The sequence below is a fragment of the Barbus barbus genome (assembly GCF_936440315.1).
Source record: "Barbus barbus genome assembly, chromosome: 30".
Taxonomy (NCBI): Eukaryota; Metazoa; Chordata; class Actinopteri; order Cypriniformes; family Cyprinidae; genus Barbus; species Barbus barbus.
The window spans coordinates 21810066-21826683 of record NC_136758.1 but is presented as its reverse complement, the minus strand read 5'-3'; the positions used below and the strand labels follow the sequence as shown (position 1 = coordinate 21826683).

General features: G+C 36.6%; 1 protein-coding gene across 2 annotated transcripts in view; it reads right to left on the bottom strand.

Moving 5' to 3' along the window:
* The window catches only part of LOC306849927 (neurexin-3a-like), a gene marked incomplete at both ends in the record, with an annotated part of 262700 nt that overhangs the window by 152994 nt on the left and 93088 nt on the right, over positions 1–16618 (bottom strand). For both annotated transcript variants that reach the window (XM_079385310.1, XM_079385311.1), the window contains one exon: positions 13664–13783. In XM_079385310.1, the coding sequence (XP_079241436.1) occupies positions 13664–13783 (120 nt within the window). The remainder of the gene's footprint in view (positions 1–13663; positions 13784–16618) is intronic.

The window sequence follows — 16618 nt, the reverse complement described above, 5'->3', positions numbered from 1 at the left end:
GGCTAAGCAAAAAATACATTCTGGCAGGGGGAAGCTTTATTCAACTTATTGCAACAATGGGAAAAGAAAAAGGCACTCAGATGCCAGTTATAGACAAATTCATAAGAACAGGCGATCTAGAGCTGAAAGAAATAATTGAGAGTAATAAGACAACTTAAAATGCTCTTAAAATGGCCAGTGGATTGACTTAAGGTTAGCACATTGGTGGTTTATGAAGATGAACATTTAGCCAAAAGGAACTGTGCCACTATGAAAGGAGTCTTCAAGACAGATAACTGTCTGTTCTCTGCCATAATTGGCCAAAGGTAGATGGAGAAAGATTACATTCATGAGCATAACTGCAAAAGACTAAATAACATCTAAAGTGAATTCTAGCCGTTTTTCGTTAAAAGTAGTTCAAATCGAGAGGTGAGAACCAGAAAGGCGTAAGTGACATTTCACTAACTTTACAGGAGAGCCAAAACAAATATTTTACCATAGTTTTATCTGACTTTGTGTACTGATTTCAATTGTTTATAATACAAATTTCTACACTCATGGATGACAGTACTTTTGCCAGTAGAAAGAGCTCATTAAGAGCTTTCATTTGATATATACAGGTCCTTCTCAAAAAATTAGCATATTGTGATAAAGTTCATTATTTTCTGTAATGTACTGATAAACATTAGACTTTCATATATTTTAGATTCATTACAACACAACTGAAGTAGTTCAAGCCTTTTATTGTTTTAATATTGATGATTTTGGCATACAGCTCATGAAAACCCAAAATTCCTATCTCAAAAAATTAGCATATCATGAAAAGGTTCTCTAAACGAGCTATTAACCTAATCATCTGAATCAACTAATTAACTCTAAACACCTGCAAAAGATTCCTGAGGCTTTTAAAAACTCCCAGCCTGGTTCATTACTCAAAACCGCAATCATGGGTAAGACTGCCGACCTGACTTCTGTCCAGAAGGCCATCATTGACACCCTCAAGCAAGAAGGTAAGACACAGAAAGAAATTTCTGAACGAATAGGCTGTTCCCAGAGTGCTGTATCAAGGCACCTCAGTGGGAAGTCTGTGGGAAGGAAAAAGTGTGGCAGAAAACGTAGCACAACGAGAAGAGGTGACAGGACCCTGAGGAAGATTGTGGAGAAGGACCGATTCCAGACCTTGGGGGACCTGCGGAAGCAGTGGACTGAGTCTGGAGTAGAAACATCCAGAGCCACCGTGTACAGGCGTGTGCAGGAAATGGGCTACAGGTGCCGCATTCCCCAGGTCAAGCCACTTTTGAACCAGAAACAGCGGCAGAAGCGCCTGACCTGGGCTACAGAGAAGCAGCACTGGACTGTTGCTCAGTGGTCCAAAGTACTTTTTTCGGATGAAAGCAAATTTTGCATGTCATTCGGAAATCAAGGTGCCAGAGTCTGGAGGAAGACTGGGGAGAGGGAAATGCCAAAATGCCTGAAGTCCAGTGTCAAGTACCCACAGTCAGTGATGCTGGTGTTGGGCCACTGTGTTTTATCAAGGGCAGGGTCAATGCAGCTAGCTATCAGGAGATTTTGGAGCACTTCATGCTTCCATCTGCTGAAAAGCTTTATGGAGATGAAGATTTCATTTTTCAGCACGACCTGGCACCTGCTCACAGTGCCAAAACCACTGGTAAATGGTTTACTGACCATGGTATTACTGTGCTCAATTGGCCTGCCAACACTCCTGACCTGAACCCCATAGAGAATCTGTGGGATATTGTGAAGAGAAAGTTGAGAGACGCAAGACCCAACACTCTGGATGAGCTTAAGGCCGCTATCGAAGCATCCTGGGCCTCCATAACACCTCAGCAGTGCCACAGGCTGATTGCCTCCATGCCACGCCGCATTGAAGCAGTCATTTCTGCAAAAGGATTCCCGACCAAGTATTGAGTGCATAACTGAACATAATTATTTGAAGGTTGACTTTTTTTGTATTAAAAACACTTTTCTTTTATTGGTCGGATGAAATATGCTAATTTTTTGAGATAGGAATTTTGGGTTTTCATGAGCTGTATGCCAAAATCATCAATATTAAAACAATAAAAGGCTTGAACTACTTCAGTTGTGTTGTAATGAATCTAAAATATATGAAAGTCTAATGTTTATCAGTACATTACAGAAAATAATGAACTTCATCACAATATGCTAATTTTTTTAGAAGGACCTGTATATATCTCCATTTCACCAAAAATGTGACTTACGCCCTTCTAGCTCTCACCCCTCGAAATATGAGTTGTCAATTTTCCATACGTAGGCCTTGAGATCATCTAAGCCAGTGGTTTTCAAACTTGTTCCTGGGGACCCACAGCTCCGCACATTTTGCATTTCCCCCTAATTTACACACCTGATTCAGATCATCAGCTCATTAGGAAAGAACACCATGAACTCAAATGAGTGTGTCAGATAAGGGAGACATGCAAAATGTGCAGAGCAGTGGGTCCCGAGGAACAGAATTGAAAATCACTGATCTAAGCTACTCTATTCCCAAACGATAAAAAATTCTTATATAGAAATTTACACTTCATTAATATCCAATATACCTCCATATCCAAGTGTTCATTCAAATAAATGGCATTTAGAGTGAATATATCCACTAAAGCCACCTGACTAACAAAATCATACCAAATCATGATTAAGCACTACTGGTAGGAGTCATAAAAGGCATCACAAATCATGTTTGCAAGTACTTCTATTTGGCGAACCAAAATCATAACTCATAGTCCGATTTAACAACAAATGACTCACATAAGATGGTTCTTTTTAGTGAATCAAAAGCACTATGACTTGACCGATACAGTCAGATTCACAAACAAATGCAACCTAGTGGAGGGGGAAACCAAAGCTTCGAATCAATTGAACCACTTCCTTTGAAAAATGATTCACTGTTTCAAAGTGCTCAGACCTCCAGACGCTACAAAGACAACACGGCAAGAATATGTTAATGTGAGTGTTTTTATTAAAGCGTAATCTACAAAGGTGAGTCTATATACACCAGTAAATGCCATTAAAGATTAATTATCATTTGGACCAATAATAATTTAAAACATACTAATGTGTTACTGAATGCAGATTGGACTGAGTGGTTACCGCTGACAAATAATTGGTTGCAAAATATTTCATTCTGCCCTTCACTGCTGCATTTCACTGCGTGATTTGAATATCTATTCCAACTGGCCAATTTAGTACCGAGAAGAGCTTTTTGCAATTCTTTTCAAAATGAGTTCAATCAGTCTGAAGAATCCTTTCTATACTTTAAGTTGCTGAATGTCCATATGATAACCTTTTTACATGAATGCAATGCATACGCATATGCAAAAACAGTTAGGAAACACTGTCGCCCCCCTGAATAGGTCAGGAAAAAAAAAGAAAACTGCACTCATCAAGCCATTCCATGGGGTCCTTAAGGTTGTGTGAATTAAATTAACTCCACTGGATCAAATGCATTAAGTTCATTACAAGTCTGTTTCCATTTGCACAATATTGACAAAATTAACATACACTTACTTCTGTTCAGTCAAATTAACTAAACATTTGCAGCACTTAAGCAAGTGGCATTTAAGAGCAAACCCTGTCTGGAGTGATGCTGTACATTCACAACAGATAGCAGGAAAAATCATTAAATGCATGAATTTTAAAATAGTTAATTATTCTAAATAGGTAGGCTTTAAAATAGAGATGTGTGTCATCTTAGTTGGTTTTCATGCATTTTGAATTTTTCCATCTGCAATGATTCAAGAAGATATGAGGAACGGGGATAATTTAGTGGAAATTCAGGAGCACTACAAGGTCCTCCTTGTATGAAATGGTAAGGTCCCCAAAGCAAATCTGTCTTCATTATGTCAATGTCCTAGTTTGGTTGCAGTCCTCCTGTGCACTAGGGTACTATGCATAAGAACACCTCCAGTCATTCAGCACAGAAGCAGAGAGGAGCCCTTTTCTGCTGCCTTCTGCTCTGTCTGGCATAGACAGCTCTGATTAATGGTCCCATTCTGTGGTAATTAATGCTTTCCAGAAGTGCTGCCCGTCTTCCCAGGAACAATCTTCCACATTGCCATGACAGTGTGAGCAGCCAAAGGGATGAGTTTAAGAAATTGCTTCACATAGCAACCAAATTCATCTTCGATCTCTGCCGTTAAGTGAATGCAGATATGCAGCCCAAAAAAATACATTTCATAATTCAAAAAAATAAATAAAGGTGATTGCTGGACTGTAGAAGCACATCTATCTGCTTTTCCTGCTTTCATTTATTACATGCACGAGTGCTCAACGGTTAATTCTTCAAAAAACCTGATGTGCTGTGAAACAAAAAAGAGAAAATTAAAAAAAGAAGGATGAATGGAGGAAGGTAAAGGCAGTCGATTGTATGGATAAGACGGAGCAGGCCTGTCTTTTTTTAATGCTGTTCTAATTGTGTTTTTGATTGAGAGCCCAAGCCGATCTGGAACTCTGCGGGATGAGGAAGATGAGACTCCATTCAGAGCAGTCTTAAGTGACACACGACCTGATCAAAGGCAGTTGAGAGTTACCGCTTCAATCAGAGCAGGATTGTGCTCTTGTGCAAGAGAGGAGGAGAGAAGGGCTTTGACCACATCCCCCATAACGATTCTCTGGCAACATGAAACAGATGACTTCTAGAAAAACTCAATCTGAGTTGATTTTTTTAAATCCTGGAGAAAAAGCACCGCTTTTTTCACTAACCATACTGTGGGTCTTTTTCACATTTTTGTCTTGTTAAATGCTTCATCGCTATCTCTTTGTAAAAGTGGTATTTAAAATATAATTTAGATGCTGTAGACTAAGGATGCTCACTTATGATATGCCATTTTAGATCTTGACAAGGAGTCTGGAGGTAAACTAAACACAAATCTGAAATGTAAGTTAAAAATTAAACAAAAACAGCAAAATTCACATCTGCACTGCTAAAAATATATTTAAAATATTATATATCTATATTGTTAAAAATATTACTATTCTCATAGTGGAGAGGTGGTGGTGAGATTAAATAAAAAAGATATGCACTTGAACACCAAAAATACAAGAAAAGGACCTGGGAAAAGGTTTGAGAAATGCATTAAATATCTTATTTTAATAATTGATATTTCGTGTAAAACAGTTATTCATAGTTGTAATAGAAATATGCACTGATATGCACTGACGCAGCCAATGCAAAAAAGTATAGTATACTATAACGTATAGTAAAAAAGTATAATAAACATAACCCATAACAATGAACCTAAAAGAGGTATTTTATTATATCTGAAATTTAAATGAAAAATATAATAACAGCCATATTTCATATCTACACTGTTAAAAAGTATGTTAAAAAAATGAATATCTATCTAGTCAAAAAAGCAGACATTGAAGGGGTGGAGGTTAGAAAAAAATGTACGCTATCTGTTATAAAGAGAGAGAATTATCGATACAAAAACAATAATAATGAACCTCAAAAATGATTTTTTTATTATGAGCAGCACACAAGTGATTCAAGTTACAAAACCAATTAGTTCAGAAGATGAAAAGTGATGTCACACATTTGAACAACTGTACATAAAAAATAATAATAATAAAAAGGAAAAAAAATAAATGGCTATGATACACTCCATTGAAGTGGCAGAGGTGGCAAGACAACAAGATGATTAGAAATGGTATAAAATGTGTGGCATTTGAGGCAGGGCAGAGATATTGATTGGCCACGTTTATGTGCTGGTACAGGGCATAATTTGTTTTTCCTGGAAATGCGCAGTGATGGATGGCTCCACTTGAGTGACTAAGCCTTAAAGCAAAGACCACTTCCCCTCCCACAAGGTCACCTTGCCTGACCAAAAATGGATTTTTGCACACTACTATTTCTTTATGAGCCATATTGAATGAAGTCACTCGCTGGAAATCATGTTTGATGGTCTTGTCAGGTGCGTTTGTTGGTTGCACGCAATCCCAAGCAGCCCGTACAGAGATCGTCAAATAAAGGTATCAGACGACAGTATTGATTCGGGATGGATTTTGCATGCTCTAGCTGAGACGCAGAGAATACACTATGGTTTTGGAGAAAAAAAGGGAAAGATAAATAAATAGATTATGCTGAGATGCTTTATTGTGTTTCATGGTTTTCTGAAGCGGTTCCTGTCCGTTCCTCTAAATACGACCGTACTTCATCCTGGTTTTAAAGCTTATGGTGGCCTTGAAGGTGTCTAGTGCTAAACACATAAAGCCTCAATCATTACAGTAATACTGTATAATACAGTATTACTGTATAATACAGTAATACTGTTATTTTTCAATGTTATCGGCAAGGTTTGAGCACTGAAAGGCCAGAGGATTAAAGAGAGAGCTCAGATTTTTTTTTCTACTGTTCCAAAACCTAATGAGATGCCTACATAGGAAGCATTTTAAGGCATCAAAGGAGTGTTATCAAAAGGTAGTTAATGTTTATTTATACATAATTCACCTCATTTGGCCCAAATTGTAATTCATTCATGGAGAAGTCAATTCTAGAATACATTGCAGGAATCTAAAATAGGCCTACCAAACAAAATGTAAATAAAACACGTTTATAATTAATAAACTTAAATTTCATTCAAAACTCAAACTAAAATTAAAAGTAGTTCAAAACAAATTACTTTACCCAAAATGTGTGTGTGCTGTTTCCTTACTATCCTGGGAAACATTTGCCAAATTAAAAAAAAATTTCTACTTCTATATTTTTATGTTTAATTCAGTGTTTTACTTGCCATTTCTTTGTAATTATTTGTGAAATCTACAAGCAATTTCTGAACCCTACTTCCCCAGTGTATTGTCCTGTTACCTAAACAAAATGCTAACATACTCCATTGAAATCAATCGCAAGAAGCAGCTCGCTAGAGTTTGGAACAAAGTGTACTCTAGTGAACACAGACTAATGGAAAGTTATTATAAACAAAAGCAATTAAAAAGAACGTAAAGCCAACAAACAAAGTGCACACTGCACTAACTCATACAATATGTAATTCTGTTGACAGATAAAAGGGCCACCAGGTCGATTGAAAGAAATGAAGGATATTAAACCTTCGCCGATCGATCCGGCTGTATTTTTTAGACAGCTCCTTCAACGCTGCATCGTTTCGTGCTTCACCGTAAACTAAAATAAAATAATAAACCGCTGCCAATTCAATCATTGGACTGAAGAGGGCAGAGCATATCGCACCACTCATCATGAATACAGCGTGTGGTAATATTTCCTGTGAACGCGCCAATCCATTTCCATTGTGCCGTTGGTTCTCTTTGAGGCTGTCAGATGAGGTCATTTCCCCTGTCTCGCAGCTCTTTATCTTGTGTCAGGGGCCATCGGAAGTGCGGGACACCTGGGTGATGAATATGGACTCACATGAACGATTCATCTTCCTGCCACCTCAGGTTTTTCATCAACGACAGCATTTTTAACTCACACTCACAGAAACAGCCCCACCCAGATAACACAGCGTGAGCTATGGCTTCCACAAACCGTCTGAGAAATCTGATGACCGATTCTTATGAACTGCACAAAACAAACACTAAGAATTCGAGAGTCTAAAAGTTTGTTTCGATTTTGAATCAATGTCAAAACCTTAAAAAGAGAGTTTTTTTTTAGAATGGAGAGATAAAACAAACATCACTGCTGGCTCTTATATCTTCTGTTTACTTTTATTATGGTATGCTGATTTCTCCTGAAGTTCAAATACGTATTTACATATATATACCATTTCTGGCCTTTATATTGTCTTTTTTAGTTTAGTGTAACACATTATATATTCTGTAATGCATATTGATTTATGTATCCCTGCAATATTCTTGCAAAATAAGGCCAACCGGCTTCTCTGCTAGATAAGATGGAAAAACACTGTAAGAAATGGTGTGTTCAAGTCCACATGGGAAGTTTGTATGTATGGGTTATTTGAAACTACAATATCAGGTGTGTTCAAATCACTTTGGTTGGAGCAAATTTGTTTTATTCTACTTCTACAAAATGATGAATAACAAATGTGCACCTGGTGTGTTTTTTATTTTTTAGATGCTTTTATTCAATTTACGAAGGCACTGTAAGCTATATTATTTGTTTATATTAGACTATAATTCTACAATATTATTGTATGCAACTTTATTTTTATTGCAAATGAAAAAATATATATAGAAATTTCATTCATTTCAACAGTGACCGCTGCATGAATTGAGTACCGTCATTTTTTTCACTGACATGCCCTCAACTCTGAAACTCTGGGATCAAATAAAATTCTGAATTTCCTAGTTTTCCACTCCTAATTTGATTTTTTGGTGACATTCATATTCGTTCAACTCGTAAATACGTTATTTCTGTCATGATCTGAACACCCCAAATTTATATGCAATATTACCATAAAGGTTACATAAATGATCTATCCTTTACTGTGTCATTACAGGGCTCTCTGGTACACTTGATTCTGATTGGTCAATAAAAAGCTGCATTTGTGACAACAAAACCCAGAATACTATTTACCCATGTGTCCCCTCAAAATTTTACCATAGGTTTTTATAATTGGGATTTTCAATTCATGAGTAAAATATATCAGTGGTATGTTTTGTTGTACAACCTAAACTGCACACATTCACACACCAAAGATTCTTATAGTTGCTCATTATTTGAAAAATAAACAAATGCTTAAGAATTCACGTTTTCAGTTTGGGTGTGTGTAATTTATATAGTAGCGCTAAATGCCTGAGTATCATCAATTTATATTTACCACACACATTATTTTACTCATAAATTGGGTAATAAATGGGCGGTAATATCAACATTTGAAGTGGATCACAACCTTTCATCAAAGATGTCTTAAATCCTAAAACCAAAATGCATTCTTGTCTTAGGACACCTTTGATGAACTTTTTTGATCTACTTCAAATGTTGACTACTACAGTTATCGTTATTGACCTTCATCAGGTTTGATGATACTAAAAACTGTGTAAAGCTGCATAAACATCCTAGATCAAGTCATTTTCACAAATAACAACTTTCAAAACTGTTCTATGTAAAAAAAAATTTCCATTGAGAGTTGGTTAAGAAAGACATTTCGTCAACTGAACAATCGGTATGTTGTCAAACAACAATCCGTTGAACTCATTGTACTTGAGCCCTCACAGCCTCGTTTTCATTCCTGTCAAAAATTAAATATGGCACTACACTGACTAAGATTTACAGTAATTGTTCTTGGTGTGAACAAGCCCTTAAACCTTAAAAATGTCTTGTTTAAACCTCTAACCCAAGGTTAGCACCACTAATTAAAAAAAAAAGAAGATTTTCTTGAAAGTCATTTGCCATCCAGGAAGTCATTTCATAATTCTAGTCAAAGCATTTACACTTCGCTTAATTAAATCACAGAACATTTCCTGTTACTTAAGCCTTCCATCCATCTCTAATGCGTTTCTCTCTCTCCGCCGAGACGTATTGTCTGAGAAACACTACATTGGACACGAGATAGCTGAAGGTGCGCCTCTGCTTTTGTTGCCATCTTAATTGATGGTGTGGCTCAGATGGGTTCTCCTGTTTCTAATGGAGTGAGGAGAACACAGCTTTGATGAAGTCTCGCTAGCAGGGATGTGAAGCATCCTCCTCCTCTTTCCTCTCCAGCAAAGACAGAGAAAAAGATGCTCCTTAATTACCGAGATTCTGTTCATGTCAGACACACATGAGGGAAAACAAATCCATCCCTCCAGCATGTTATTTGTGTATCTGTCGTTTAATTTATAAATTTATGAAACAAATGTTGGACATGGAGGAAAAAAAGAAAGAATGCCGATGGGTATCATTTAAATTGTGCGAAGCAATATTTTATGTTAACCCTGGTAATTAATGTTGTAGGAAAACAGAAAAGGAAAAGAATCGCTTTGTTGTGCAACTAGGCAATTTGTAAAACCCCTTCATAAGTTTTTATATAAAACAGCACTATCAAGTATCTTCACTTTCAAACGAACAGATATGGAGTCTCCGTATCCGAAACTCGACGAAGGTATGAAGCTATATGGCATGCTGGCCATCAAGGCCCTCAGCCAAGAAAATGACAGGCACCTTCAATAAATCCTGAGGGAATTCATTAGGAAGCGCGTAGCACAGCTCCTTTGTGAACATCTCATGGAATTTGAGCGCTGACTGCTTTGCTTTAAGGAACTAAAAGAATCCCGGATGAAATGAGGCCGTTTAAACTTATGAATAAACAGCTTCGTTCTCAGACAGTACCTCGCCCTCGTCTAGCGGATACTGGCAAATTCCTTTAAGCAATATTCATTTGCCACAAGTTCATTTAACAGCCAATGGAGCTTCTAACCAGTCATTTATTACCGCAGCTCAATCAACGTGATTGCACAGTGTGTCCAAATGAATAAGCAAAGACTTGGAATGCGAGGGGCAACTTGCAATTTGGTGTTTGTTTAGCTGTAGCTGCTTGAAAGAGGCAACAAATGCATCTCATTCATGCACAAGCTCTTGTCTAATGCATTAACACTGTACTCACTTTTAATCTTAATTTAGAGGCCAAGGGCAAACATGTCTGCCATTGCTAAATATACTATGACTAAAAGCATTTTGATGATCACTGGCCTCCTTCAATGGAACAACCAAATTAGTGTTAGATTCGGTTGGATTGGGTGAATCATATTCTAGTGGCTTTTCTGGGAACGGATGCATTCATATATTCAAATTTAATATGCAGAATAAAATATTGTATTTATACAGTACTTTATACGCACATACGCTTTAAAAGAGATCATTCAAATGCCCCTAACCGCATTCAAAGGAACATTTTATTACTTTTGAGTGAAAAACTATTTTTGGTGCTCTGTTGAGAGAGCATATGATATCCAAATTGTAAAATCTCAAGGCAAAACCAGATGAGAATGTAACCATATAGTTATACGAATGCAAATGCTAATTATGACCACAGACATACATTCTAAGTTATCTATTATAGCCAACAAACCAAAATGCTGCAAAATAAGTTGTAACAAAAAGCATGACTGATAAATAAATGATTCAAATTTGCTAAGTGGAAGCGTTTTTTATAAATAATATGATTTGACCTTTCAAAGGGCAAGTGATTGCAATGGAATAAAGTACAAACGTGTCATTAACTCTCAGCTGTTTCAAATATCAGCTCATATATGCAGTATGAAAATAAACCAAAAAACCCTCCACAAAACTACGAATAGAATCTTGCTTCAAAGACACATTTTGCCAATTTCACTAGCTCTAGTTTTTATAAAAAAAAATATATTAAATACTGAATAATTCACAGCTTTATGATTAAAATATGTAGTCAACATCACACCTTGTGTGTTAATATTAATAACCCGTCTTTAAACAGAACATTTCTATTGTCAAAAGAAAGCCTTCCTAAAAAATGATTCCTAATTTGGAATGTCTTGCAGCTTCCAATCATAAAAAAAAGAAAGAAATCTCTGCAAAATTACGAATAAGGAGCATGTGAGAATACATTTTCCAAAAATATTTACCAAGAACCGAGGGTGCTATATAATAATGCATTATTCAAATATTCAAATTTTATAAGACATTCTTTGCACACAACAGACTTCTTCTTTCGTTTCTAACTAAAACATTACTGCCACCTAGTGTTGAATAGTGACACGTTCAGTCTGCACATGCATAAGATTGTTCAGTCTGTTTCGTCTACTAACACAGACATTATATTCATTATTAAGGCTCTGTATTCCGTCTGTGTAGCACAATGGCCTGTCACATGTCACTACGACTCTTTCAAATGAGACATTTCTGATTATAGCACTGAATAAGCTTTCGAAAGCCTAAGAATAGCAGCAAGAATTGGCGCAGCTGCAAAAAGCCTGTCCTCTGAGTTCCTTCCTCCGCGGCAGATATTCTTCCAGACTGACAAAGCTGACACACACACACATCACTCTCTCTGCATTATTCAATTAAGTCCATCCCTATCTTCACTAACATGCTTTTGATTCACTGCTGCCTTTCACAAAAATACGAGTTGTCAAAGCAGCAGGCTAGCGTACTATTATGCATGTCAGTCTTCAATCTCTGGAAGGTCAACTGTGTTGTTCTTGCGGCAGAGGGGAGGAAGGCAATCACAGTCATATCACATTCTCACCAAGGTGCATTCTGCGTCTATAGGGATGGTGTTTATCTCCACCGGCTCGAGATAACACCTTTTATTGTGGCAGTGATGTCAAAAGAATTGCATCATTATGACTATAGAATAAAGACGGACTCCTCGTGGTAGAAGTGCATTGCTGTTGATTGATTTTGGTTCTCAGGGCTTTTTAGACAGATTTGATACATGATGACCTGTAATGCAAAGGGGTCGTCCGAATAGATCAAGTGATGTACCCATGCAGTGTTATATTTTACTCCCACGTTTTACATAATCAGATCTGATTAAACCCATGAGGAGTTCAGTGAAGTGATTGCAGACTTGAACTTTAAAGGGCTGGTTATGAGCAGATTGTTATTTTGTGTCTCTCTCATAGTTATGAGTTTCATGTCACCTTCAATTAGATCTTTACTAATGTGACCTCTGTGAAAAAAACACTCAAATGTCACACTTAACAATTATTAATATAACACAATATAGTGGAACCATAAATGGTTTGGAAACTTAAAACACAAAGATGTACAAACTATATCAAACCAAAGGTATTAGTAAACAAATAGACCTTGTCTCAGAACTAACTGTATTTTAGTATTGAGCTTTTCTGATCATTTAGTTGATGTATAAAGTCAGTTCTCTTAAACATTTTTTTTTTCTCCTGAAATGTATTGAAGTGTGATTTTTACCATATTTCTGTGCATGCCAATTTATTTTTTTATTTTTTATTATTATTATTATTTCATAATATGTGGTTTAAGTATTCAAAACCTTTTTGGACCCATTGTTGCTTTGTAGTATTGACTACATTTCATAAATAACTAAAAATAAATAATGACATAAAATATTCATATTTACAATAAATAAATCAACATTTACATAAACCAGTTCCCCTCTTAAAACTGAAACTGAAAAACTGAAAAGTTTGATTGTGCCATATTTGCCATAAGTGTTCAAACTTTTTTGGAGCCACTGTTGCCTTTCTCATAGGTATTATTCATAAATAATTTGAAAAAAAAAAAAAAAAAAATGTAATTTCATATTAATTTAAATTTTCTTTTAGCAGTTTTTATTTCAGAAATAAAAAAATAATTATATAAATTATAAATTATGTATATAAAATACTATTTAAAATTCCAAATATATATACACAAATATTTCTATAAAAAATTATAAATAAATATCTAGTAAAATACATAATGTTCTACCAGCATCAAAATGTAGAGAACAACACGTACCTTTGTCGTCTCCCAAACTGGTCTTCAGAACACGAATGCAGAGAGTGAGTGAGTGAGTGTGTGTGTGTGTGTGTGTGTGTGTGTGTGTGTATGTGTGCTTATGTATGAGATTTTGTGCAACCAAATACTGTTGGTGTTTGTGTAACATTTGCTTTTGTAGATTACAGTGTGCTCAATTAATCTTTCGTAGAATGACTCCATGTGATCATTTAAATTGTCTAAACCAGAGAACCAAAGAGTGAACTGAAAAAAAGAAAGAGAGGATGTGGAAACTGCACGGGACGGAGGGTAACTTACGGTCATTACACTGCGTCCCGGTATAGGAGGTCATTGAACAGTCGCAGGTGTAGTTCTCCCATTGCTGGATGCAGATCCCCATGTTGGCACAGGAGTCTTCTTGGCATGTAGTGCTAGGACCTATGGTGGCAAAGCAGAGCAATGTAATACTGGGGGCAAACGTCCCATCATGCTGTTAAGGTGCCATGCAGGTGTGTGTAACAGTACACATGCAGTTTGGGTTAGTAGAGGTACTCAAAAAACATCCTGAAAGCTGTCGAACAAACGTGGCATTCCCTATAAACGACTGGATTTTAGTAATAAACATCATACTCTAGACATATTCAACATGGCTTGTTACAGTAGAATCAGACATGGGGCCAAGCATGAACTTTCTCACATCTGCACAGAGGAACAAAGGTCAAAGACAACATTTAATAGCGAGATGTGTACACAGTCCAGGTACTATTGTTACACATGTTAAGAACAATAGTGTGCACACCAGCCACGTGCAATCGAGTTGAGCGTGCTCCAAACACATCTTGTGTTTTGGCACACGTGGGTTCATTTTGAGGGAATGCAGCAACAACAATAAAGCTCATTACCCAATTCAGAGCAAGAGGGTGAATGCATTCCCCCTGAATTAACCGTGTAAACAAGAAAATTGCAAATGAATTGGCTTTGAGTGCATTTTTCTTATGAAATACAACTGCAAAAACAAGAGGTTAACCACAAACATAAACTTTAGTTTAACAAAAGGGGGAGAAAAGAAGCCTAAAAGCACATTTACTCTGCAACGCAAAGTGCAACTTCAGTACTACGTAAAAGTTCAACATAAAATGATTCACCCCAATTTGTTGACTGTCAAAACTGCAGATAGGAAAACCGGAGAGACTATACTTCAAGATAGTTCTCTCTGATTTTTCCATTCACATCATTCAGGCTTATTATAGCAGCACATTAACGTATTTTAATGGGATACGGTCAAACGTCACATTATGTAAACTGGCTTTATTAAGACAGTATTAGGATATTTTTGGTTTCTGTACAGATTTGCATAGTACCAGTTCACAAATTTGATTAGAAAGTAGCCATTTCAAGAGTGCTGATGAGGGTCATTCATAGTATGCAGTGCATTGACATATTAACGTTATACAACACAGTTCAAAATTTCCCAGTTTTTCCCATTTAATACTCAAATTGTTTTCAAGACAACATGTCCTGAAACAGAATACTGGTTAAACACACACACACACACAAAATGCTGACATCCATGTAACTTAACTCTTTCTCCTAAACCAGTTTCTATTTTTTTGCCATCATATAAATAGCTAAAGTGCTGAAATTGCGACACCAGCACATTCATTTATTTTATTTATTAATTTTGATTAGTTGTATGTACTGCATAACAGGAATGACTTGCAGCAATGAACCAGCTGACATTGGGTCTAAAATGTTAGTGACTTCATATACGTGATTTACCCTCAACTGCGATGATATTCACATCAACAGCAAGAACTCTTATGTGTGATGTCGCTTAAATAATAAAGTGGAAATCACATCTGTTTGAGTTTACGTGCTCTGTGGGACGCTATCTGAGTTTAAAGTCTACGGTAGCGTGCCGACATTTCCAGATGGATTTTCATGCTAATTCTATTAATTATTTTGCTAATCATATTGCTGTTCAGTGCATCTACAGACAAGCGAGAAGTAACCCATGGTGAGCTACTTAATGGATTCTCCTAAGCCAGATTCCTCTCTCAGCTGAACATCGTTAGCGTAAAAAAAAGAAACAAGACCAGATACAGCAAAACAGGACATGGGGGCTTAATTATACAGGAGACCTCATGTTTTATTAATGTAGACTCTGCAATCATTACTTTTCTCATTCTCACTTTGCAAGTCTCACGACCTTCGGTAAAAACACAAGGGCATTTTCTTTTAGAAAGAAGTGAACCATTTTATACCAAGACATTGTTACAGTGAACCAGCTAGTGTCCGCTTTATGTCTGGGTTTTGGGAAGAGTACAAAACAAACTGGCACAAGACAAAACAGCAGCTTTCAGCCGAGCTCAGAATGGAATTGAACCTTATATACCTTGTAGATCTGCTTTGGTGAAACCAACTTTGTTAAGCAAGAAACAGAAAAGCGAAAACAATCAAACAGGTAAGAAAGTGGTCGATGGCTTCTGTTAATAAAGCAATTGCTTTACTAACAGGACATGCGTTTACCATTCTTAGGAAGGGTTTGCACTCTTGAGTTACTGCACCATGGATTAAAAATTATAATAATAGTCATGAAACTGATGGGTTGATTCAGCATGGCTGGGCTGAAAAAAAGTGTAATGGCACTCAATGAAAATAGGCCTACTATTTAGTTGCTAAAAAAGGCACAAGTAAATTAAAACTGAAGTTTGTTGATGAAATTGTGGCTGAAAAAATGATCTCATTTACGGTTTAAATATATTCAGCCAATAAACATGCAGAAAAATCAGGCTTCATTTGCATATTCCATTCTAGTCCGCTGTTCTGACAGCAAAAATGTTCAAATGACTTTCAAATGCACAGTATGGGCATGATAATGTGCTAAAGCTAACGTAACTCAACAGAAAATGCTAAAACTGTATAAAGCAAGCGGTTAGAGAGGGGACATTTAATGATGTTGCGTTCTGTGAAAACAAAATGTTCCCTTGTATTACTGCAGCATGTAATCGAGCCCTCGCCTTCCTAAGCACAGGTGCATCATTGCCATCAGGTGGATGAAAAGCTTCATTACAACAGAATGGCGCATTCATTGCCATATGAACCAGCAAAGGATTCTGTTGCCATTGTGGAGCCATTCCATACACGGTTTACAGTTTTACTGTGCACAAACAGTACAGTACAGAGTGATGTCTCTTTCATGCTGGGCTGTGAACATAAAAACCTACTCACGTTCACTTTTGGATGCTGTGCGGGAGAGATAAACGTAAAACA